This window comes from Cricetulus griseus, chromosome 2 (genome assembly GCF_003668045.3).
Source record: "Cricetulus griseus strain 17A/GY chromosome 2, alternate assembly CriGri-PICRH-1.0, whole genome shotgun sequence".
Lineage (NCBI taxonomy): Eukaryota > Metazoa > Chordata > Mammalia > Rodentia > Cricetidae > Cricetulus > Cricetulus griseus.
The window spans coordinates 7,198,278-7,224,702 of NC_048595.1; the positions used below are offsets into that span (position 1 = coordinate 7,198,278).

Genomic DNA, 26,425 nt, shown 5'->3' on the forward strand with positions numbered 1-26,425 from the left:
TCTTGTGAGTTTGAGGTCAGCCTGATCTACTGAGTGAGTTACTGGACAGTCAGAGCTACACAGAGAAACCCTGTTTCTGAAAAACCAAATATTTAAACATGTCACTAATGTCAACTCTTAACTCTGCTTGGTCCTAGTGAATGTTTCCTTCTTTCTTTGTAGTCCACCTCAGCCTTCTCGGAGATTCTTCCCACCGCCCATGCCACTCTCCAAACCAGGTGAGCAGCTGAAACTGCACTCTGTCTGCTGCCCTTACGTCTATCTGAATGGTCTCCAGACAAGACTCACACTGGAATTCCGCCTCTCTGTGTCCTGATGTGTTCCTGTTCCTCTTACATATTTCTAGCGAGAATAGAATGCTTGCTTCCTGATCTAAGACGGAAGTCAGAAACAGTTGGGCTCTTGCTCCTCATTCAGACTTGATAACCTCTTCTTCCTTAATCTCTGCTTTGTATGTGATTAGTTCTGTCGCTTTACTTAGCATTTCTTTGCACATTAAATTGATTCTTTGTTGTTGGGACTTTTGTTTTTGACTGACACATAATAATTATGCATATTTACAATATAATATGATACATTTGTAACTCTATGCTTTGAGGAACACATGTACGTATCAGTATAGTTAGTATATCCATATCTTAAGTGTTTCTCATTTGTCTGTAGTACAGATATTCAAAATCCTTTCTGGTAGCATTTTAACATTGATAATCACAGATACTCTGTTATACACCAGAACACCAGATTTTGTTTCTCTTCATTTATCTTGTTTTCACTTTTCTTTATTTTTATTCTTTTTCCTTACTGCCCACTTACCAAATCCCTGCCCTCCCCCATGCTCATTCTCCCCCCTCTGTTCCCCATTCCCATCGGCCTTCAGACCATGAAAGAAAGACTGAGCTGACACGGTTTCTCATGTCTGGCTGTGTGAATGTGCATGTGCTGGACACGTTTTCTGAGCACGCCAGTGCGCTAGCTTCCTCTGCTGTTGCCACCTTCCAGAATGAGGCTGACTCATTGCTGCCTTTTCTCTCTCTGCCAGTTCCCAGCTTCCAGAGTGAAAGGGTGCCCAGACGATATGGTTAGTAGCTAAACCAGCTCTGCCTTAGATGTAGAACCAACTTTAGGCATTTTTCCTAAAACCTTATTCACCATATATGAAGCAGTAAGATTTCTGTTTGTTCCTCTGGTTTACTATAGATCTCTGCATGTTGTCAAGATCACAGCACAGGTCCCTCAGGTAGACTGTAGAGAACACCTTTTTACCTCTGTCTCTTTGAGGATGGGGTACCCTGATCTCTATCTCTCTGTGTGTCTGTCTCTCTGTTTCTGTCTCTGTCTGTCTCTCTCCCTCTCTCTCTCTCCCTCTCTCTCTGTCCCCCCCATCTCTCCTGAGACAAGGTCTCTAGAACAGGCTGGCCTTGAACTAGCTATATACCTGACAATGATCTTGAAGTGCTAGCCCTCCTGTCACATCTCCAGAGTTCCTGTACATGTATGTACCATCATACCCAGTTTATGGGATGCTAGGGTAAGAACCCCAAGCCTCATCTATACTAGGCAAGCATTCTCCCTACTCAGCTCCATCTCCTTCCCTCCTGATACTTCTTTGTATTTTTTGCAATAGTATTTTTTATTTTGATTTTTTAACTAGTAGTTGGGTTTTGTTTGTAGTGCCTGTTAGACTAGCATTTTATCATTGAATTACATTTAAGCCCCCTCCCCTCCCCTCCCTCCCCTCCCTTCCCCTCCCCTCCTATTCCCTCACTTCCCCTCCTCTCTGTCCCCTCCCCTCCCCTCTGTCTCCTCCCCTCTCCTCTTTCTTTCCTAAGTACTGAGGGTTTGCTTGTCTAGATGACTATCAGAACAGTCACCAGCTTTCTTTTTCTTTCCCTGTGCTCTGGATTAGAGGCACTGACACACATAATGTTTTTCCTTCTTTGCAACTTTCACATTGAAATCTATCCTCTTAAAGACTGACATTAAAGATTCCTGTACTGGGGCTGGACCTGGGTTCAATTCCCAGCACCCATATGGCAGCTCACAACCATCTATAATTCTTGTTCCAGGGGAGCCGACACCCTCATACAGACATACATGTAGGCAAAACGCCTATGTACATAAAATAAAAATAGATACTTAAAAAAATCAAGATGCCTATACTTTTGCTGAGTGAACTTGGAACAGATTTTGACATGTTATAAAAACTTTTTTGAAGTTCCAGCCACCAAGTTAAATACCATGAACAAAACCAGCCTTGGGCAGAGCATGAGCAAGTATGACCTTCTGGTGTGGTTTGAGATCAGTGAACTGGAGCCTACAGGAGAGTAAGTCCAATTTAAAATTTTAAAGTATTTCAGAATTAAGAAACAGGGTTTTGAGCATGTTCTGGCTCATGCAATTATCTTGTCAAATTCCTCTTTTGTATTGAATTTTGGTGCCATGCTGTTTATCTATAAATGTTTATTAGAGGTCATCCAGTAGATTTGTTGACACTTTTGTTAGCAACAGCAATAATGGAGACCAAATGCTCTTGGTTATGAGGGAAGAAGACTACATGGTTCTGTGACGGTCAGTGGGTCGGTGCTTCAGGCTCAGATGGAGGTTACTAGGGACTAGTGAGGTGGCTCAGCAGATTAGGTCACGTGCTGCCAAGCCTGACAGTCTGAGTTTGACCCTGGGACATACATGGTCACACATGTGCCATGGTCAGTCACACCACACACACACACACACACACACACACACACACACACACACACACACACACACACACACACGTATATATTAGAGTACTAATCTCAGGGCAGTGGGGGCCTCTGGATATTTCCCTGAATTAGAATTTTCAACCTTAGCCAGGCGTGGTGATCTCTGTGAATTCAAGGCCAGCTTGGTCTACATAGTAAGGTCCAGGATAGCCAAGGTTACACAGTGAAACCCTGTCTAGAAAAACCAAAAAAAGGAAAAAAATTCTACCTTTCCCCTGCAGGAAACCACTTTATATCCCCTGTGTCACTGTAGGTATTGTGCAGCACCTTGGCCTGTACCTGTGAGAGGTTTGTAGTGACAGGTTTGTAGCACCCCTCTCTAGCTGTGCTGACCAAAGATACGCCTGGAAAAAGAGCCACTCTCCTAAAGTAACAGGAACATACGTGTCCTTGTCTTCATGAGCTGTGTTAAATGATCAATGCAGTTATTGTTTCTAGTTGTTCGTTAAATGCCTTGGGAAGAACACAAAAGAGCCTTGCCGCCTGTAAGAGGCAAGCAGGTGCACGCGTTAACACTGATTGGGGAGTAACTGCTATGCAGCCTTCCCCCATGTGTAATGCAGCAAACCACCGCTGTCAATGATCAGCTCTATGAGCCATTTGTGAATGTCTGCTGTGCATGCTGCCCTGTGTAAATATAGCTCTGTCATTCCTCAGTTGTCAGTCACTTTGAAGAATGTGACTTCCCATAAACAGATCTGTAATGTTATCTATCCTAGCTTGCATTATGAAGAAGTAATTACAGTGATGGTTTCTACTGAATTAATTGCTTCCTGGAGCTTAAAATATTTGGAATTTTAAATTTTCTGCTTCTTATTTCTACCCAGTTCTATAACAGTTATACATTATTTACTGAATTATTTTGCAAGGGAACCAAAAAAAAATCATTGTTCTTTTAGCACTCCAGTCAGGCAGATATGATGAGAAACAGATACATGAAAAGGATGACAGATGCAAGTGGCTCTGTGGTTAAGTGCCTGCATGGGATCAGACATGGAATCAAGTGTAGAAAAACAAAGATCCCCAGGGCTACAGAAATCCAGGAAGACTTGGCAGGTGAAGTACCCTTGACCTCTGTCTTTTGTGTTTTTACTCTTATAGGTATATTCCAGCTGTGGTTGACCATACAGCAGGCTTACCCTGCCAGGGGACATTTTTGCTGCACCAGGTACTGAAGTCTGAGAAGAACTGACTTCTCAACTTTTCATCTCTATTTGAAAGGGGTAAAGTGGAAGGACATTTTTGCTTTGTCCTGCCCCATTTTTGCAGGGTATAAAATGGCTGGGAATTGAACACAAAACTTTAAATACTGTTTCTATTTGTATTAGGGTTCTCTAGAGCAATAACTTTCTCATATACATACATACATACATACATACGGAATTTAATTAGAATGACTTACAGACTGTGATCCCAGTTAGTCCAATAATGGCTGCCTGTGAACAGAAGGTCCAAGAATTCAGTATTTGTTCAATCCATGAGGCTGGATGTCTCAGCTGGTCTTTAGTATACGCTGGAGTCCCAAAGAAGTAAGTTCTAATGTCAGTGAAGGAATGGACTTGCTGGTGAGGCGAGGGCAAGCAGACAAAGAGCGAGGCTTCCTTCTTCCATATCCTTCTAGAAGTTTTCAGCAGAATGTGTGGTCTCCTTGCTCTAAAAACATAAACTTTCAAGGTAACATATAAGTATGGACTATGCAGTATGCACAAGTCAGTTAAATGTGATTTTTTTTTGTTTTATGTTTGAGCAGGTAAAAGGCATCTGTCAACTTTCTTAGTCAGTTTGGACTATATAATCAAACTATAGTATAAATATCTCTACCATGTGAAAGGATGGCATGTAATAATAAGTCACGAGGACTCCACATAGCCATCTCATCTCAGAGCTGTTCCCAGGTCCAGGCATCAGCTTACATGTTGCCTGTCCTGTAGTCTTCTTTGGCTTCTTCCCCCATGTCTGTAGCCAAGATACTCAGGAGGTCACCCCCTGTCAAGTGTGGTCTCTGTTAATCTAGAAGGAATCCATGGCCTTTCATTTTTAGTGGAAACAAAAGCATAACCTCTTTCCCACCACAACACATTGTCAGACTCCATTTTGAAGTTCAGACATTTTTAAAGCATATAGGTTGGTTTAATTTAGCAGTTTCCATAATTCAATATCTCTTAGTAAGCTATTGTTTTTGTAAATTAGCATTTAAAAATTCAAAAGTTAGTAAGATGTCATATAAAATCCAGACTGCCTGTGTATTTTCCATCCTTATATGGCTCATTTTTTATTACTTGACTCTTTCTTTAAAGACTATTATTTTTTTTAAACTTTTTGGTTTTTTTTTCAAGACAGGGTTTCCCTGTATAGCTTTGGAGCCTGTCCTGAAACTAGCTCTTGTAGACCAGACTGGTCTCAAACTCACAGAGATCCACCTGCCTCTGCCTCCCGAGTTCTGGGATTAAATACATGTGCCACCACCACCTGGCCTTTAAACTTTCTTATGATTGTCTATACTCATCTTTTTTCTTAAGCCTACACATACTGTTAAGCACACTATAACCTTTTTACAGTGGTTTTTTTTTTTTTCATTTTTATCTGACCATGCTATATACTGCATACCTGTAACCTTGTCTGTCTGCATGAGCAACACCTTAATCCCGCCATGTGGCTTAGCTCATGGGACACTGTCGGCTCAAGCATGCAGGCAGCTTCTGGGAAATGTGTTTCTGAAACTCAGCCAGCATGAGAGACACAAGAATAGGAAGCTGTGTTTGGCTCCATTTTGGTGTGTTTAGAATCTCTTTTTAAGCTTTCTCAGGTCATATGTGGATATACATGGCTGGACATTGGACATCATTTGTAGGTGGAGTTTTTCATTGGGACCACTGGCTCCCCAGCAATGACACAGAGACTTATTATTAATTATAAAAGCTTGGTCGAGCCAGCTGAAAGTTTGAATGGATTAAAAAATACACTTTATAGGGCTGAAGAATGGCTCAGCAGTTAGGAGCACTGACTGTTCTTTCAGAGGACCCAAGTTCAACTCCCAGCACCCACATGGCAGCTCACAACTGTCTGTAACTCCAAGATCAGACAAAACTGTAGGCAAAACAACAATGCACATAAAAAAATAAATTGCTTAAAAAATACACTTTATAAATGGATGCTACTCATTTGGTAAAATTATATTCAAAGCCTAATATGCTACTACACTTTTGTAATTCTAGCATCCAGGAGGTGAAGGTTGGAGGATTAGGAATTCAAGGCCAGTCTTGGCTTCTTAGTAAATTCCTGTCCAGTTTCAGCTACATAACACGATCCCATCTTTAAAAAAAAATTTAGCCAGGCCAGTCATGGTGGTAGCTCAAGCCTTTAATCACAGCACTTGGGAGGCAGAGGCAGGTGGACTCTTAGCTCAAGTCCATCCTGATCTGCAAAGTTAGATCCGGGATAGCCAGAATCGATGGATGGATGGATGGATGGATGGATGGATGGACGGACGGATGGATGGATGGAAGGAAGGAAGAAAGAAAGAAAGAAAGAAAGAAAGAAAGAAAGAAAGATGTAGCCATTGCTCAAAACAACTTGTCCAGGTTTCCATCCATGTTGCATGGAGTTTCTGCTCTAGAGCGGTGATTCTCAACCTTCCTGATGCTGTGACCCTTTGCTACAGTTCCTTATGTTGTGGTGACCCCAACCATAAAATTATTTTTGTTGCTACTTCATAACTATAATCTTGCTAGTTATGAATCTTACTGTAAATATTGATATCAGGATACCTGGTATGCAACTCACAACGGGGTCGAGACCCAAAAGTTGGGAACCACTGCCCTTGAGCATACTATAGGGTCTCAATCAATCAGTCTGTTGGTCTGTCTATGCCTTCCCCACCTCTGTGTGTGTATCTGTCTGCATGTCTGTCCCACCCCCACCCCTGCCTCTTCCTCTGTCTCTCTCTCCTAGAAAGCATGAATTCCTCTTGCATCGACCTTCATGCTTTGATTAGAGGTATGAAACACTGTGCCCTACAAGGCATCTCTTAAAACCAGGTCACCCACTCACTACCTTGTTAAGTTCCTAACACACTATTCTAAATTGTAGTCTTGTTCCATTCCCTAGGGCATCCAGCGACGGATCACCGTGACAATTATCCATGAGAAGGGCAGTGAGCTCCACTGGAAAGATGTGCGTGAGCTGGTGGTAGGTGAGTGTATCCAACAGCTGAGGACAGCCTGACTCTAGAAATGTCATCATTCCTTGTTGAGTGCAGCAGAGGGGTAGAAATGTGGAGAACACAGAGGAGAGAAAAGAGAGGCCCTGAGTTTCAAGCTCTCTTGAATGCTGGGGTTGTGGCTTAGGAGTAGAGGCCTAGTCCTAGTTCAGTTCCCTCTACTGTAAAAAGGAAAGAGACTCCTTTTCCTAGTTCCCGATACTATGCCATCCTACTGTTAACAGTGAGTATGGATCTGAGCTAGAGGTTATGAGAAGATCATGAAGAAATCTCTGCTCATTCTGAATGTGCAGTTAGTTAGGTGTAGAATAATTAGATAAATCAGTGCCATGGTTCAGTGGTGGAGTCCTACCTAACATATGCAAAGCTTTGGCCTTCACCCTCGAATAGGAAAACAAAATGAGACAACCTTGGGAAATCATGTAGGATCCTACACTTATCCAAGTGATCTCTTCTAAGCACCTAATTACAGAGATTGAAAAGTGTATGGGGCCGGGCAGTGGTGGCAAGGCCTTTAATCCAGCACTTGGGAGGCAGAAGCAGCCAGATTTATGAGTTTGAGACCAGCTGTCAACAGAGTGAGTTCCAGGACAGCCAGAAACTCTGTCTCAAAAAAGAAAGTAAGTGTATGTAAGAGAGAGACAGAGACAGATAGCAAGAGAGAGGCAAATGTTCTTCTACTGAGGTATTGGTACTAAAGATTGAACCTCAGGGTCTGGAGAGATGGCTTAGGGGTTAAGAGGTCCTGAGTTCCATTCCCAGCAACCACATGGTGGCTCACAACCATCTATAATGGGATCTGGTGCCCTCTTCTGGTGTGCACTGTATACATGATAAATAAATAAATCTTTAAAAAAAAAATTGAACCTACAATCTTGCACATGTGGTACCTGTAAACTGTCTCCTTATACCTTATTTTTTTTTAAGACAGGATGTCACTAAATTGCCCAGGCTGGCCTTGAACTTGTGATCCTTCAGCAATATAGCTAAGATTATAGGCCTGTGCCACCAGACTTTTTGATTTAACAAAGTTACGTCTGTGTTTTTATATGCTCACCTCTGGATTTTTATCCCTCTAAGGTCGGATTAGGAATAAACCTGAGGTGGATGAGGCTGCAGTTGATGCTATCCTTTCCCTAAACATCATCTCTGCCAAGTCCCTGAAGTCCTCCCACAGCTCAAGCAGGTAGGACACCCTGGGACACAGAAGTGTCAGCACTGCCTTGTGGATGGCCTCACATTAGACTCCCTGTCTCTAAGGACGCCTGGTGCGGATGAAGAAAGGAATTCCCTTCTCGCTTAGAAACTGCTGTAGACACTAGGCATGCTGCTCCACATCTTTAGTCTCAGCCCTGGGAGTCAGAGGCTGGAGGATCTGCATGAGTTTAAGGTCAGCCTGGTCTACAAAGCAAGCTCCAGAACAGCCAAGACTACATAGAGAGACCTTGTCTCTAATTAATTAAATGATTAAAATAAAAATAAAAAAATTCTGGTTTCAGAGCTGGACAGATGACTCAGTGGCTAAGAGTACATCCTGCTCTTGCAGAGGACCCAAATTCAGTTCCCAGCATGCATATCACATGACTCTAGAACAGTCTCTTAATTCCAGCTCCAGAGAGATCCAGTGCCTCCGGCTTCTGTGGATACTTGCACTAACATGCATATAAACATATATCATTTAAAATACTAAAAAATAAGTCTTTATAGCCGGGCATTGGTGGCGCATGCCTTTAATCCCAGCCCTCGGGAGGCAGAGGCAGGCGGATCTCTGTGAGTTCGAGGCCAGCCTGGTCTCCAGAGCGAATGCCAGGATAGGCTCCAAAGCTACACAAAGAAACCCTGTCTTGGAAAAAAAAAAAAAAAAGTTTTTACAATAAAAATAAAAATCTCTTTCTCTCTTTGTCCAACCGGCTGCCTAAAAAGAAAAAGAATTAGAGATGTGTGTTCAGTTTTTGTTTCTCATTCCCTCCCTCCCTCCCTTCTTCCCTCCTTTTCTTTTTTATTGTTGTTTTTGTTTTTTGAGACAGGGTTTCTCTGTGTAGCCCTGGCTGTCCTAGAACTCACTCTGTAGACCAGGCTGACCTTGAACTCAGAGATCTACCTGTCTCTGCCTCCCAAGTGCTGGGATTAAAGGCATGCACCATCACCACCTGGTCCTAAAGATGATTTAAAACTTTAAACTAGATTCTCCATAAATTTCCTTTTTTATATTCAAGTGTAACAGGCAGTGCAGAAAGTATATAGCCAACCTTACCTTTCCATATTAGCCTAGAGCTAAGTCTTTGGGGTGTCTGACTTACCTGGGCCAAGAGAAAGGTTAGGTTATTGTCTAGGATAATCTACCTCCTTAAATTGGCAGGGCTGCGAACCAGGAACCCATGCACATCCACTGTGGTCTGGGGACACTGCCTTCGCTGTGTGAAATTAATTCTCTATGCTGCTTTCTGCCCTGAAAAACTTGCTATCTGTGTGTTGGAAAAGGAGTCAGGATAAGACAGGAGGCAGAAATAGAATGAAAAGGTTTGGGCCATGATTATTTTTTTTCCTTGTGTTACAGTTTTGATAGGAAAAGAAGAAAAACAAGCCTGTGTTTGCTTTTCTGCATGTAAGAAGAGTAGGCATGGCCTGTGGAAAGAAAGGAGTGGGTTTGAAGGGGTACTGTGTCTGGGAGCAGGGTAGCATTGCCTCTTACTGGGCAAACCATAAACAACACAATGTCTCAGAAGTCAGCAGAGATACCACATGACTTCCTCTCCTCTCAGGTGTTTAAAGCCAGCATTCAGCTGGCATTCATCACTACAACATTGGGACTTTGAAAAATGGGTTAGATGGTGCTTGTGCTGAAGGTCACCTTGAAAAGTCCTCAGACCCCGGGCAGCAGCAGGGCAGCAGCAGGGCAGGTGCTATATGAAGTGAGTTCAGCTTCATCAGAAGCAGCTAACCTTTTATAATAGAAGTTCAGGAATGCTTACTCAAACGAAAGATACACATCCTGATCTCTTTCTTTTGTATCTTATTGTGTGTACATGTGTGAGGGCGTGCATATAGGGAAGTCAAAGGAGTCACTTTTCTCCTTCCACTGTGTGAGTCCTGGGAAGTGAACTCGGGTCATGATGCTTCCGGGCAGGCTGTCTCACCAGCCTGAACATTCTGTGTCAGCTGAAGCTTTGTGTGTACCCTTTCATTATCAAGCTCTTGCTGTAGGTCGAAGTCTTTAATTATGGGGTCATTTGTTGGAATTCTGATTCTTTCTTGTAAAGATCACATTCACAATAGATGATGTAATTTTCTAGTTTGTGGTACAAGAGCTGGAAGCTGAGAGGAAGAGAGGGTTAGAGGATTTAAAGTGGGAAGCCTTGGGCTGGAGAGATGGCTCGGAGGTTAAGAGCACTGACTGCTCTTCCAGAGGTCCTGAGTTCAGTTCCCAGCAACCACATGGTGGCTCACAACCATCTGTTATGAGACCTGGTGCCTTCTTCTGGTGTGTAGATATACATGGAAGCAGAATGTTGTATACATAATAAATAAATAAAATCTTTAAAAAAAAAAAAAAGTAGGAAGCCTTTGTGGGCCACATAGTGAAAGCGTGTCTCAAATTAAAATAAAAGAAAATCTAACCTAAATTAAATAATTCAGAATTTTCACATTAGAAAAATCATTTAAATTGGTCTTCACAGAAAGTTCTTTTTACCTTCATATTTGATTAATATGCCTAATGTTTAATTAAATGTAAATGATTATAATAATAAACACAGCTGGCATAAAGAGATTTAAGAGGGATGGAGAAATGACTCAGAAGTTAAGAATGCTGACAGCTCTTCAAGAGGACTCAGATTGGGTTCAGACCCACGTAGCCACTCAGAACTGTCTGCACCTCAGTTCCTGTACCCTCGGTATATGAGACACCTCTCTTGTTTGGAATATTCAGATGTTTATCTTTTAGGGAGATCGAGAGCTGTGTTAGTTACTTGTCTTGTTGCTGTAACAGAATTCCTGGGAAAGCAGTTTAAGGAAGGAGCATGATGGATCCATCATGGTGGGGCAGCAGGAGTCTGAGTGATTAACACTGGTGCTCAGCTCTCTTTCTTCTTTGCATTCAGTATGGCACCCCAACCCTGGAATGGCACAGACCTATCCCACCTCAGTTAACTAATCTAGACAGGCCCTCACACATGTGCCCACAGAGCTAACTATTCTAGGCCCTGTCAGGTTGACACAGTTTAACCATTACAGGCTCCTAGGTTGGTATGGTGACTTGCTAAGTGAGTTTGACTTAGAGGGCTCATGTTCTAGTTATCTAAGGGCTAGTGTTTACACTGAATGCATAGATTGCAGATTGGTAGTACCATATATGTGTCTCAGAGGACTTCTAACTCATGACAGTATAGAATAATTGACAAGACCCCGATTCTCTTTCTTCCCACACCTACACTGTGTTAACCAGTTGCCTTGGTTTTCTCCTAACTCAACAGCAGTTTCTTACCATGTCAAGTACAAGGTCTCCATAGTGGTGGTGGTGGGGAATTAATAGATCTGATCTCCATAATCCCATTGTCTATCCATTCTTTTTCTTAACGAAGTCTCAGGAGAAGGGTCCATGTTACTTTAAGTCCCTTACCAGATTGTGTCCCAGAGTTCTCTGTTCATTGTCTGCCCAGGGGAATTCAGTTTGCTTGTTAGCATATTTTGCCTTTTTTTTTTTAAAGTATTTTTCCTGTGTTTCTTTCTATGTGTTTGTTTTCTCTCTCCCTCCCTGTCTTTTGGTCACCCTACTAATGAAAGCCTTTCTGTTTTTGCAGGCTCTTTCTTGATAAGGATATTCCTAGGTACTTCTGCTGGTTTTTTTGCACATAGAGACTCTAGTTAACAGAATGCTCTCTGCCTTGTGTTGCTTTGTTGCTGTTTTGATTCAGTGGCTTATTCCCTATGTGAACCTAGAAAGAGCAAGACCTTCTTTTGCAACCTAAGAATGCTGCTGGTACCTTAGGTTCTTCTGATGTGTGTAGAGTTCTGTGTGTAACTTCTCAAATTACTTAGTGCTCTAAATTAGTTTCTCATTCCACATATGAAATTTTCAACACATCTTCAGGTTGTCCTTTTCTACATCCCAAATAGAATATTTCACATTTCATATGAAACTTCAGGCTTTGTTCTCTGACGTTCATTCCCTCCTCCCTTCCCCTCTCCCCACCCCCACCTCGCTCAAAAGCTGGTGAGTTCCCTGCTCTATATCTTTGTTTTGTTCTGTGCCTGCCACACAGAGACCAAATTGGCTGTTTGGGTAGTTGAGTCTATAAGAAGAAATGTTTGTTCGTTTGTTTACTATTTTATGTTTTGTTTTTCTTTTGGTTTTTCTTTTTAGACAGAGTTTTGCTGTATAGACCAGGCTGGCCTTAAACTCACAGAGATCTTCCTGCCTCTGCTGAGTATCAGGGTTAAAGACCGTGTGCTACTGCATATGGCTTCATGTATTTTATTATATTTTTTAAAGATTTATTTATTTATTGTATACACAGTTTTGTGTCTGCATGTGGCCCTGCAGGCCAGAAGAGGGCACCAGACCTCATTACAGATGGTTGTGAGCCACCATGTGGTTGCTGGGAATTGAACTCAGGACCTCTGTAGGAGCAGATAGTGCCCTTAACCACTGAGCCATCTCTCCAGCCCTCCTGGCGTCTTGTATTTTAAAACATTTCTTTTTTTATATCTATATGTCTTAATATGTTTTTCTTTGGGGTCTAGAAAAAAATTTGGAATGGGAAAAAAAGTCCTTTTGGAATAGGAAAATTCCTGATAGTGAAGTGTTTCCCTATTTGTCTTACTTGATTTAGGAAGGAAAACTGAAGGAAATAATGATACATAGGATTTGCTGTTGTAAAGGTAGTGGAACTTGGGAGAATGCAGCCTAAAAATGATTCAGTGGCTTATTCCCTATGTGAATCTCAGGCAATAGCCACCTTCATTCAGAGCATCAGACAGTTCTATTCTGAGGGTTAGGAGGAGTCACATGAGGACTGTGTAAGCACAAGGATAAGCTGCACGTAGCAAAAACATGGTTTTCCATGGAGGCACAGGAACAAATAACAAGGGCCAGCTGTCATGAATAATCTGAAGTAAACTCAGTCCTGCCTGAAACACCTGGGAGGAGAACAAAAACACATCCCAAGGACAATTCTGTGTTTTGAGGAAACTAAGGTCACAAGAGTCTTCTCTTATTTTCTTGGAGTTTTCTCACAAATACTCAGAATTCTCCTCACACAACTTTATTCCTAGACTGTGTTCCAACAACACATGAAAAGGTGGCCCAGACCGTTATTTGGCAGATGTATAAATATAATGAGTTCAGATCTTAGTCTGGATATCACCAGTGGTAGAGATTCTCTGAGTGAATTCAACAGGGTATGTCATTGGCAGGAGAGTAGCCCACCAGACTCTCCTCTGTCCTGTCTGTCTGTCTGTCTGTCTCTCTCTCTCTCTCTCTCTCTCTCTCTCTCTCTCTCTCTCTCTCTCACACACACACACACACACACAGAGCATGAAGTGTAACCATAGTGTAAGAAGTAGTTGTTGCCACACTTGGTAACACAGCACTGAGGAGGCAGAGGCAAGCAGATCTCTGTAAGTGTGAGGCTAAACTGGTCTGTATAGAGTTCCAAGCTATCCAGCTCTAAATAGTGAGACACTGTTTCAAAATAAAGTTGTTTTTTTTTTTTTTTTTAATTAGAAACAGAATTCCCTTTGGCTTAGCCAGGTCTGTGGTAGTAACATTTTTGCTTTAGATTAAGTGAAGCCTTAACTTGGAGTGTGAAAAGACTTTCCTACAAGGCTGTAAACATTGCCTCAATAGGAAGAGTCAGCTGGGAAGTCTCAGGAGTGGCCTAGGTGGAGCTCGGTGGGGGTTTGGGACTGAATGAATAAGCCCTAAGGACAGGCAACAGTGATAGAAACATCTGTCATAGCACCCCCTATTTACTTTACCATGTGTGTCCCCAGCCCTGGCAAGCTGACATGTAGTCCCATCCCAGAGAGCTGATTCAGAATAAAAGAGCAGCTCTCAGCAGGGTAGAGCTCTTTTGCTGAGTGTCATGTCCCATTAGAGTTTTTCTTAAACCAAATTCAAATGAAGATTTTACTTTAAACAGGATTGGGGTGCTGCATCTATAAGCCATAAAAACAGCATTTTTGTTACACTTTGGGTTACTTGATGACTATCTCACTAGTTGTTTTATTGCTCTCTGTATGCCTTTCTGAGTCTGTACAGAGAATTTTCTTGACTCACATGTGTTACCTCCAACACTCAACATTGAGAAACAGTCACATTCTAGAAAAGCACTGAGTAAGAACAGCTACAAAGAAGAATGGCCACACCTCAAACCTTCGCAGTGGAAGGATGAGGTGTGGTGAGGGAATTATTCAATTTCAGAAAGTTGTCTGCTCATGTTTTCTGGAGGAAGATGCATAGGGGTGTGCTTAGACAGAAGCTATGCCTGTTGACGGTCATTGGAAATCTAGACAAGCAGAAATGGGAACAGGGCACTGTAAACACTTTCTGTGTGAGCTCTGTTCTGTTCCTGAGCTTGTGTTGTGAGGGTGTGGGCTTGCAAGAGGCATCTCCCTGTGAGGTGTCAGAGTTCTAAGAAGGAAAATGGTACAGAGCTTGGAATTCTTCTCTAGCCCCACCAGTGTCACCTTGGTGTCATTTTTGCTACTAGGAAGAACTAATATTGAAGAATTTAAACTTGTTGGTGAACGTCTGCTAAATTCAGCTTATGATTATTTCTTAAATATAAGGTTGTTTTTCAGATATATTTAGAAAGAATGAATGGTAATTAGCTGCCTCTAGTTTTGTAAAATTACTCTATCCTATTGATAGATCACTTTGTGTTCATTCATTGAAATTGCATTCTCCATAACTAAACTCTGCTTGTTCTGCCTTTGAGCATCCCATTGAGTATTTCTTGGTGTCAGCAGAACTGTCCTGTGGAATCTGGATATGGGAGCTGACACTTACAGTTACTGAGTCCCTACTTAACCTCATTATTAAAACAGACAGGACAGCTCGCTTGGTTTTTTTCCTCCCAGACTCTGTCCACATTCTTCTCAATTCTTTTGAATGCTCTAACAATTTATGTTGTTGGTAGTGCTGGCTTTGTTTGAGAATGAGCTTTGTGCTGTGCCCTGCCCAGCCTGGACCTTGGTATTTAGACAAAGCTAGACTCAAACTGAGCCGCCCTGACTCTGCCTGAGCGTTGCAGCTGCAGCCTTGTGCCACCTGTCTTCATGTTTATAGCAAAAACTTTATCAGAAATCAGGGGTGGGAACACAACTAAGTGTCCCTAAACGGTGGCTGGGCACCTGCCCCTTCCTCTAGGAGAGAGGTCCCCTCATTGTTAGAGTGTGATAGATAAACACGAGTGCGGTGGTTGACGCTGACGAAGGGTTCCTCAGGATCCCTGACACTAGCACCCCTCTGCTGCTGCTGTGTCAGGTACTTTGGGTTGACACTTTGTCTTTCTGCCCTCAGGACCTTCTACCGTTTTGAGGCTGTATGGGACAGTTCCTTACATAACTCTCTCCTTCTGAACCGAGTGACACCGTATGGAGAAAAGATCTACATGACCTTATCTGCTTATCTGGAGGTGAGGGGCCCAGAGCTTGAGCGGGCCCTGAGGAGTGGGCAGCGACAGGGGCGCTCAGCAAATTTCAACTTATTTTTATTCTTTTCTCTCCATGCCCTTAAATTGTTCATTTGATTGTACTTTGCTAACTGTTCTGATTGTTTTAGATTCTGTTCCAGGGCTCTATTTAGATAAAAAGACAACACTGTTTTGATTACTTAAGGTTCAGGAGCCCAATCAGCAATTAAGACATTTTATACCATGCTTTCCTGGTTGTTAACAGAAATGAATAGTTCTAAGTTTTAGAACAAGCCTGAGTTCTTCTGTTGCTAATTTTATTTTTTGAGACAGTCTGATGTATCCAAAGCTTGCCTCAAACTTACTATGTAGCTGAGGGTGACGTGGTGCTCCTGTTTCCACTTCCCAGGTACTAGGATTACAGGCATGCATCACCATGCCTGATCCGAGCCTGAGTTCTAATCTTTGTGTTATCACATATGGCTCTGATGTCCCTGGATAAGCTCTCTCCATGTCTCAGTTTCTTCATTTTTAAACAGCGTGAAATGATAGCACTTTCCATCAATGGAAAATAAATGTGTTCATCATGAATGCACCTGGCCTTCCATTAAAGTCTCTGGTGAAGCAGAAGCCTGCCTATCTCCATAGCTGGACCCAGCTTTCCAAACCTTGTGTACAGCCTCTCATCACAGATGCTCTGCCTGCATCCAATCAGTACCTTACCTTATCTGCTTGCAGTTGGATCATTGCATCCAGCCGGCTGTCATCACCAAGGATGTGTGCATGGTCTTCTATTCCCGAGATGCCAAGATCTCACCACCACGTTCTCTGCGAAGTCTGTTTGGTAGTGGTTACTCAAAGTCACCAGACTCGTAAGTTTTTAGAAAAACTTTATTTTCCAAGTCTTTGCCCAGTCCAACAGAAAGAAACAACAGCCCTTAGAATACCCCATCTTCTGTTGCCAGTTAATCATCTTTAAGCATCCATGACTGAGACCTGAGATGCAATGAATCACATAAGGCATGTCATACAATGTTAATGGATGCATGAGCTGATGAAGGGAAGGAGAATGTGGAGTTACTGTACATATTTAAGGCATACAAATATATTTGAGAATATACGGCATGGCTACATGAATATCACCACCCAGCTTAATGAATAAAATAAGTTACTGTATTACAATGAAAGATTGAGTGTCCCTTCCTATTCACCCAGAATTGTTGATCATTCCACCCCAATCAGACATTTTCCTGTCTTCTCTTGTGTCAAGAAATTTTTCATTTTCTCATTTATACTATAAATTTTCTAGTTTATCCTATTTATTCATTCTATTGAAGTAACAGTGGTCAAAGGATTAAAATGAAAATAAGCTCCTCTTAAGAGAAGGCAAGTAAACAGACAAACAGTTACTGATAAAAACACATGTCTTAGCTAGGACCAGAAAAATGGCTCATGGGTAAAAGGGCCTGCCATCAAACCTGAAACCTGAGTTTGAGCCCCAGAACCCATGTTACGGTAGCAGAAAACTGACTCCCCAAGCTGTCCTTCAACACACACACACACACACACACACACACACACACACACACACACACACACACACACACACACACACACACAGAGGAATACACCACACCCAGACACACACACAGACACAGAGTTAATAAAAATGAAAAAAGGAGTATGTGCATCTGAGTGTAGAATTGTAGCCCCTTGAGAAGACACACTCTTTCTTAAGTAAGCATATCTAGGTTTTCCTTACTTTTGTGCTACAAAACATTCAGCAGTTGTTCTACTTTATTTTTAAATAGCAACCGAGTTACTGGAATTTATGAACTGAGCTTATGCAAAATGGCAGATACTGGTAGTCCAGGTAAGCTGTAACTATACCATATGCTTCAAAAGTGTTACTAAAAATTTGGAATCTTATTCATGTTGGAAGGTGGGAAATCTTTTAGAAACTGTATATTTTAGGCCAGGTGGTGGTGGTGCATTACTTTAATCCCAGCACTTGAGAGGCAGAGGAGGTGGATCTCTGTGAGTTCGAGACCAGCCTGGTTTACAGAGTGAGTTCCAGGACAGGCTCCAAAGCTACACAGAGAAACCCTGTCTCAGAACTCACACACACACACACACACACACACACACACACAGAGAGAGAGAGAGAGAGAGAGAGAGAGAGAGAGAGAGAGAGAGAGAGAGAGAGAGAGAGTGTTTTGTGGTGGGGGTTAGATACATAAATACAAGATTTATGATGTATAATATGATTATAAAAAAGGTATCCAACAAGATATGCTAGGCTGTAAAATATAAACTTGTTGAGAATTAGAATAACTTTGGCTTAGAAAGCTTTTCTTTTTTTAAGGTTTATTTATTTTTTATGTATAGTGTTCTGCCTGCATGCATGCCTGCATACTAGAAGAGGGCACTAGATCTCACTATAGATAGTTGTGAGCCACTGTGTGGTTACTGGGAATTGAACTCAGGACCTCTGGAAGAGCAGCCAGTGCTCTTAACTGCTGAGCCATCTCTCCATCGCCCTAGGTCTCAAGCTTTCCTTGAGACCAGGTTTTATTCAGGCCTGCAACTTACAGCAGATCTCTTGTGATCCAAGTGCCAGGATCACAGGTTCTGAGCCACCATGCCTGGCTGTTCAGAAAACCTCACAGCTACTTAGTACACTACCTTAACAAAGATCCTTTGTTAGCCTTGCATTATTGAGCTTGTAACATCAGCTTTACGTGGTACTTCACCAGAGGTTCATAGTCAGGGTTGAGACACAGGTTAATAACAGCAGAGCGTTTGTTTAGTATACACTGGGCCCTAGGTCTGAGCCCTGCGTCTTAAATGAAAACCAGTTTAGAGAAAAGCTTTGGGAGAATGCCATGGGTTTATCCTCATTTTCTATAGAGTGAATTCCAGGACAGCCCAGGACTGCTACACAGAGAAACCCTATCTTGAAAATAAAAAATAAAAATCTCATAGATTTTAAGGCTAAATTTAGTTTGCTGTGTAAAAATGTGTGAGTAATTTACTTTGACCCAAATTGGAATCAAATTTTTTTCTGAGGGAATAAAAAAAACAAAAGATAAGTTTCCTCTTCTGTCAGGCATGCAGAGGCGGAGAAGAAGAGTCTTGGACACCTCTGTGGCGTATGTGCGGGGTGAGGAGAACCTAGCAGGCTGGAGACCTCGTGGGGACAGCCTCATCCTGGAGCACCAGTGGGAGCTGGAGAAGCTGGAGCTGCTGCACGAGGTGCTCACCCAGGGCTCACCGGGTCCTATCCTGCCTTCTCTCCATGTCTGTCTCCTTGCAGCCTGTTGGTTTGCTGTGATGTGAGAGCAGGATGATTCCATGTTAAAATGCCTCATGATGTTCATATTCTCAGGTGGAAAAAACTCGACACTTCTTGCTGCTTCGGGATAGACTTGGTGACAGCATACCCAAGTCTCTGAGTGACTCATTGTCCCCCAGCCTCAGCAGTGGGACCCTCAGTACCTCTACCAGTGTGTCTTCTCAGATCTCAACCACCACCTTCGAAAGCGCCATCACACCTAGTGAGAGCAGTGGCTATGACTCAGCAGACATTGAAAGCCTGGTAGACCGAGAGAAAGAACTGGCTACAAAGGTGCAGAATCCCTTCCTTTTTGATTAGAGTCCCTGTGGGGGGTGAGAGGGACACACTGAGATAGTCCCTGAGTTCTTTCATTTTCGGCAGTTTTCTTTGAAGACATTGATTCTAACCCTGAATGTAGAAATGATAAGGGTTGATTCTTGCCCTGAAGCTTAAGACTGGGTAGCAAGCCTATCATAGACATGGTGTGGTGAACTAACCTTGGAAGCACATGTGAGGAGGCGCCTGGTAGCTTAGGGAGCACATGTGGTAGAGACACAGGGATGGAGGGGCCAGTGTGGAGCACTCAAGACTCCCAGGGGGTCCTGGGCGTAGTGTAAGCACTTTAAATGATATTAGTTTCTATGCTTTTTAAACAAGATTTTAAAATTCTTTAATAGGAATAATGGTATATGTTAGACCCCTGGAGAACTCAGGTATCCGGGGTCCCAGGCCACATTCTAGGTCACCCCAATCACCAGACGGATTCGAGAGCTTGCTGCAAACTGCATGAGGCTTTATTGTTTTTTTTTAACGAGCTAACCCCATGTTAGCTCGGGTCTTTCACCCACCCGCCATGGCGGATGGCTACAAAAGACAGCTCCTAGGGGCTCCCGAGAGATCTTGTAGGGCAGGTAAGGGGAGTGTCTAGGGGTACGCACAGGCTCAGGATTGGTGTGCCTCCAGCTTGGAGGGCTTGCCCTGTGTTGATTGGTCAACTGGTTGTTATGGCCCATAGGCCCTCCCAGGGTGGTTGCTATGCTCTGTGTGTCATTGCTGTGCACTTGTCTGTAAAGCACACCCAGGGTCGTAAAGCATAGCACCACCAGCTAACTTCTGATTGGTTCCTTGTCACGAGGCAGGCATCTGACTTTCTAGTGTCTAGGACAAGGTCAGACAAGCATGTGTTCGGCCGTTATGGCTGCCAAAAGGGGAACTGGTCCCTTCAGTATATAACTCAGTGATAGAGTACTTACCCAGCATGTGCAAGGCCCTGAGTTTGACCTTAAGTACTACAAGAAATTAAATTAAACAACAACAATAAAAGTTTTCTTTATCAAAATAAAAAGGATAGCTTTGTGAGGTGGCAGAAGAGAGAGCTAGCTCCTTGAGACAGTGAACCAGGAAGGAAAGATGAAGCCTTTTTAAGAGGGTGAAGAAGGGGTTCTGGGTAGGTAGGAATCATGGGCCATGTCCTTCTGGATGCTGTGACTCTGTTTCTCTTACTGGTTGATGAATAAAGCTGTTTCAACCAATGGACAGGCAGGGGGTTGCCAGGCAGGAAATCCAAACAGGGATAGAGAAAGGTAGTAGGCGGAGTCAGGGAGATGCCATATAGCAGCTGAGGAAGCAAGAGGCCTGGGCATCACCCATAAACCAAGAGCACAAAGTAATAGAAATGGGTTAATAATTAAGAGAGGGATAGCCAATAAGAAACCCCAGCCATAGCATAGGCCTAACAGTTTATAGTTAATATAAGCCTCTGTGTGTTTATTTGGGACCAAATGGCTGTGGGACCAGGCAGACAGAAACTTGTGTCTACATGGGAGAAGGCAAAGGGTTGTTGAAGATCATCCCTGAGTGTGTGGTTGCTGGGGAGTTGGTGACAGAGGAAATAGGAAACTGACAGGGGTTTTTGTTTTAGTAGTCAAGTGGTCTTCTAGTGTGTTTAGGAAAATGTATTAAACAAGAAGCGTTATGTTTCTGTTTTTCCAGTGTGGGGAATTGAACTTAAATCCTCATATATGCTAGGCAAATACTACCCACTATGCTATATTCCCAACCCATGTCTATGTCTTTTATTGAATTGAGAAATGAAGGGATGTCCATTCTTTTGGGTTTTCTGAAACAGGAGTCTTCCTGTATTGCCTTGGCTGATCTGGAACTGGTTATGTAGATCAGGCTAGCCTTGATCTTGCAGCAACCCTCCCAGCTCTGTCTGCTGAGTGCTAGAATTAGAGACATATATTGTCATGCCTGGTCCTGCTGCTATATTCCTAAGCACTTTCTTTTTGGCAGGGTGTCTCTATTATATAATCCTAGCTGGCCTAGTCCAGTCTGACCTTGAATTCAGTTCACAGAGATCCACCTGCCTCTGCTTCCTGAGTGCTGTCATGGCCCACCATGTTTGAGCCCTAAGCACTCCTAAGCTATTATGTTTGTAGGAATATGCTTTCGTTGTATTAAAAGTGTTTTTTTAGCCTGATGGTGGTGCTCACCTTTAATCACAGCACTTGTGAGGCAGAGGCAGGTGAATCTCTGTGAGTTCAAGGCCAGCCTGGTCTACAAAGCCAGGGCAACCAGAGTGATTACACAGAGAATACCTGTATTAAAATATATATATATATTATATATATATATATATATATATATATATATATATATATAAGAATGTTTGTTTAAATCCATTTGATTTTTTTTTTTGGCCTTACTTAGATGTATGTGGCTTTCCTCAGCATAGTCTCAGTTATTCTGAGGACATCTGAGCTCTAGCCTAGGTATAGGACATGTTCTCCTTGTATACAGGGGTTCATGTAGCCAGTGGAGTTTTATGTTCAACCTTAACCAATTCACTGTCTGTCATTCTCTCTTCTTAGTGCCTGCAGCTTCTCACCCATACTTTCAACCGAGAATTCAACCAGGTACATGGCAGCATCAGTGACTGTAAGGTGAGCACACTAGGCTGTCGTTTTTTTCACCATGGTGGTGATGACTGTTTCTTCCCAGCTGTCCACATGTCCTGTCACAGCTTTTGTGCTTTTCGGGCCTGTGGGAGGTATAGATTGTGTTTGAAGGTATATAACATTATTCTCTGGTATGTCTTCTGATTTTGTACAGTCCGAATACTGACTTCTGAAGATGGCAGTCTCCCTCTACAATGCTTAGGGTCACTGTCACACAGTGTTGCTGGAGTTTCTTGTCACACCAGGTCCCACCGCTGCTTCAGTTCCAAATAAGCACACAAAGACTTATATTAATTATTAAACTGTTGGCCTATGGCTAGGGCTGATTATTGGCTGGCTCTGTCTTAATTATTAATCCATAATTACTAGTCTATGTATTTCTACTTGGCCTTATCTTACCAGAAAATGCCTGGCACGTCCTATCTTCCCAGTCTCTACATGGTATCCCCTTGTGGTCTCTCTCTGCCTACCTCTCCCAGAATTCTCCTCGTCTCCTAACCCTGCCTATCTTACTGCCTCTACTGGCCAAACGGTGTTTTATTCATCAACCAATAAGAGAACCATATATACAGAAGGACATCTCCATCAACACAGGAAATATTTTGTTTTTATCCTGAGTCCCTTAGAAGAGCATGTGATGTAGGAAATGGTATGTTTTTGTATGACACAAAAGTTGTAAGGCCAGGTGCTGGAAAGATGACTCAGTGGTTAAGAGCGCTGACTGCTTTTCCAAAGGAACCAGGTTCAACTCCCAGTGTCTACATGGCAGCTCACAACTGTCTGTAACTTCAAGATCTGACATCCTCACACATACATGCAGGAAAAACACCAAAAGTTTGGATTTTTGTTTTTGCTTTTGTTTTTGGAGACAGGGTTTCTCTGTGTAACTTTGGAGCCTGTCCTGGAACTCACTCTGTAGACCAGGCTGGCAAACTCACAGAGATCCGCCTGCCTCTGCCTCCCGAGTGCTGGGATTAAATGCGTGTGCCACCACTACCCGGCTGAGGTTTGTCTTCCCTAATGAGTTTTGATTCAGCTTAATAAAAATGAGGTGCTGGTTGTCTTAGACAACTGCTGCTGCTCTCTACAGTGGAGGCAGAGCTAAAGTTCTTGCCATAAAAGCACGAGAACCCGAATTTAGATCCCCAGCACCCATGTAAAAAGCATTTTCAGTGAAACATGCGTGTAATCCCGGTGTTGAGGCAGAAACAGGTGGATCTTGGGGCCTTGCTGGCCAATTAGTCTAGCTAAAGCTGAGCTCCGTTGTTTTGCTGCTGAATCTCATTGGTAATGTCCTTGTTTCTAGTTGTCTGATATCTCTCCAATTGGAAGGGATCCCTCTGTGTCCAGTTTTAGCAGTTCTACCCTCACTCCCTCCTCCACATGCCCCTCTCTGGTGGACTCAAGGAGCAACTCAATGGATCAGAAGTGAGTACTCAGACCTCACAGACATAAGGAAGAAAATACCAGCTTTCCTGTCGTTCTGGTTCTCAATAAGGCATCACTATCCTATCACAGACCACTCAGAAATGTATGGACGCTTTTTTTCATTAAATCTTATTAAATTTAAGGCCAGGTAATGGAGGCACATGCCTGTAATTCCAGCACTCAGGAGACAGAGGCAGGCAGGTCTCTAAGTTAGAGGCCATTCTGGTTACAGGATGACTAGGGCCACATAAACTCTGTCTTGAGAAACCAAACAATAAATAATAAATTTAGAGTGTTATTAACTGTATGAAATTGTTATAAGTGCCACTAAGAAAGGAAAAGCTAATTAAACACACCAACTAAATGTAAGCTGCATCCCAGTTCACTAGATGATAAAACATGGAGGACTGGGGTGATGGCTCATATGGTAAAGTTCTTGCCACATGAGAACCGGAGCTCAGATCCCCAGCACCCATGTAAAAAGCATTTTCAGTGGAACATGCCTGTAAGCCAGACAGATGGATCCTGGAGCCTTGCTGGCTAGTTAGTCTAGCTAAAGTTGTTGAGCTCTAAATTCAGTGAGAGATCCTGTCTCAAAAGTATCATCCCTGAGGCTCAGGGACCATCACAGAAGAGGGAGCAGAGCTGGGAGACCGGGAGGAGTACTGTGAAATGCCATCTTCTGGGTATCACATGGCATCGCAACTCATGAACTCAGAAGCCGCTGTGGTTGCCTGCCTAAGATCTGCACAAGATGAAGCCAGACACAGTGCCACCATAGGTAGGAGTAGGGCTCACAAGGCCCCTTTCCTAGCTGAGGAGCCATTGGCAACTGATGACCTCTGGGAAAGAGTCATTTTTCTTTGGGGCATGACCACTAGTAGGTTGCGCTTGCTCCAGTAGGTGGCTCACACCTAGATGAGTAGAGTCAGCACTAATGGAACTCACTGGATTGTTAACATGAAGTTGGAAGGGGCATGTGCTGGTGAGTCAGAGGGAGCTGGGGAAGCAGAGAGGTAGAGATGATCAAACCATTGTATCCAGGTTAAACCGCTCAAAGAATAAATAGACACTATATAAAAGATTCACACTTTTAAAAATTAAGTGGGGAATGATAGAAGAAGGTATCCAGTGTTGACCTCTGGCCTCCTCATGCGTGAGCTTGCATACACACACACACACACACACACACACACACACACACACACACACACACACACACACACACACACACACACACACACACACACACACACAACATATACACACACACACAAACACACATACACACACACTCACAAACACACCACACACACACAAACACACACTCACAAACACACCACACACACACAAACACACACCACACACACACAAACACACACCACACACACACACACACACACACACACCACACACAAACACACCCCCCACACACAAACATATACACACACACACAAACACACCACACACACACAAACACACACACACACACAAACACACACACACTCACAAACACACCACACACACACAAACACACCACACACACACAAACACACACACACACACAAACACACACACACTCACAAACACACCACACACACACAAACACACACCACACACACACAAACACACACCACACACACAAACACACCCCCCACACACAAACATACACACACACACACAAACACACCACACACACAAACACACACACACACTCACAAACACACCACACACACACAAACACACACCACACACACACACAAACATACACACACACACACACACACACACACACACACGAAATAGCAAAATACAGTTTTAGAATCAGAAAGGTACAGTATCATCAAATTAAGCCATTCTAGGAGGTCCCTAACACAACCAGAACAGAGACCTAAGGGATGGTGCAGTTCACCACCCTGCTCCTGTGGTCTTAGGAAGCTAGATGCTTCTTATTGCTTGCGTTCTATACTGTCCCCTAAGATGGTGGGCTTACTAAAAACCCTTGGAAACTTGCTACAGTACAGTGGCCAAGCAGCTCCCTGAGTTTCTGATTGTGAAGTCTGCCAGTCAAGTGCCATGCTTTGAGAACCGCTGCCTCAGGTCTGGCCATGAGACTGATAGAAAAATCACAAGGGAATAGAGTTCATATTCAGTGCTTGTTTTCAGAGAATAGCAGGAGAGGCTGTGGTCCCCAGTGTCCTTTTGCAAAGACAGCATAAAGTTGAATTGAGAATTACCTTTGTAACACCAGCTTGTCTTAGCTGAACTCTGAAGCTGGTGTTTGCTCTGGTACTCAGGCAGAGGCACTGTGTCCTGGTAGGGTGGTGTCCATGTGCTTTGATCTTCCTGAAGTGCTTCTTACCCTTTTCTTCCCCTGTAAGGACCCCAGAAGCCAACTCTCGTGCCTCTAGTCCCTGCCAAGAATTTGAACAGTTTCAGATCATCCCAACTGTGGAGACACCCTATTTGGCCCGAGCAGGAAAACATGAATTTCTCAATCTTGTCCCAGACATTGAAGAAGTGAGAGCAGGGTGAGTACTGTGCCTGTCTCACTTCTTGCCAAAGAGGAGAGACAGGCATCAGGAGTGGTTGTCTAGTGCCTATGTGCAAGCCTGTCCAGCCGAGAGTACTCCCACTCGCTCTGCTGTGTGCATCAGGTGTCGGACAGAGCCTGGCATTCTGCGTTGTTGTGGCATTTGCTCTTTTTCTGTGTTGCACTGACCAATGAGAATCTAGGCCAAATGAACCATTTGCATGTCCTACTGCATCTGAGGGCTTGCCTAGTGGAAGCCTGTGTTGACGATTCTCAGCTTATTGTCATTTACTTTAGGAGAAACTGACTTCTTTTACACTCCCTTAGGTCAGTGGTATCTAAGAAGGGATACCTGCATTTCAAGGAGCCACTTTCCAGCAACTGGGCTAAGCATTTCGTTGTGGTTCGTCGCCCTTATGTCTTCATCTATAACAGTGACAAAGACCCAGTAGAGCGTGGCGTCATTAACCTGTCTACAGCCCAGGTGGAGTACAGTGAGGACCAGCAGGCCATGGTGAAGGTCAGTCTGTCCTGTCTGATTTTTGTT

At 43.2% G+C, this 26,425-nt stretch overlaps 1 protein-coding gene across 7 annotated transcripts in view; it reads left to right on the plus strand.

The window, feature by feature from the left end:
• The window catches only part of LOC100770947 (kinesin-like protein KIF1B), a 136,592-nt gene that overhangs the window by 105,040 nt on the left and 5,127 nt on the right, over positions 1-26,425 (plus strand). For all 7 annotated transcript variants that reach the window (XR_003481837.2, XM_027398251.2, XM_027398253.2 and 4 more), the window contains 14 exons: positions 163-218; positions 2,216-2,324; positions 3,867-3,933; positions 6,873-6,957; positions 8,065-8,170; positions 15,509-15,623; positions 16,359-16,492; positions 17,432-17,493; positions 18,730-18,875; positions 19,009-19,248; positions 21,831-21,902; positions 23,224-23,345; positions 25,727-25,876; positions 26,206-26,398. Coding sequence is in view for 6 of the 7 variants with exons in the window: in XM_027398251.2 (XP_027254052.1) it covers positions 163-218; positions 2,216-2,324; positions 3,867-3,933; positions 6,873-6,957; positions 8,065-8,170; positions 15,509-15,623; positions 16,359-16,492; positions 17,432-17,493; positions 18,730-18,875; positions 19,009-19,248; positions 21,831-21,902; positions 23,224-23,345; positions 25,727-25,876; positions 26,206-26,398 (1,657 nt within the window). In the remaining variant the exon portion in view is untranslated. The remainder of the gene's footprint in view (positions 1-162; positions 219-2,215; positions 2,325-3,866; positions 3,934-6,872; positions 6,958-8,064; positions 8,171-15,508; positions 15,624-16,358; positions 16,493-17,431; positions 17,494-18,729; positions 18,876-19,008; positions 19,249-21,830; positions 21,903-23,223; positions 23,346-25,726; positions 25,877-26,205; positions 26,399-26,425) is intronic.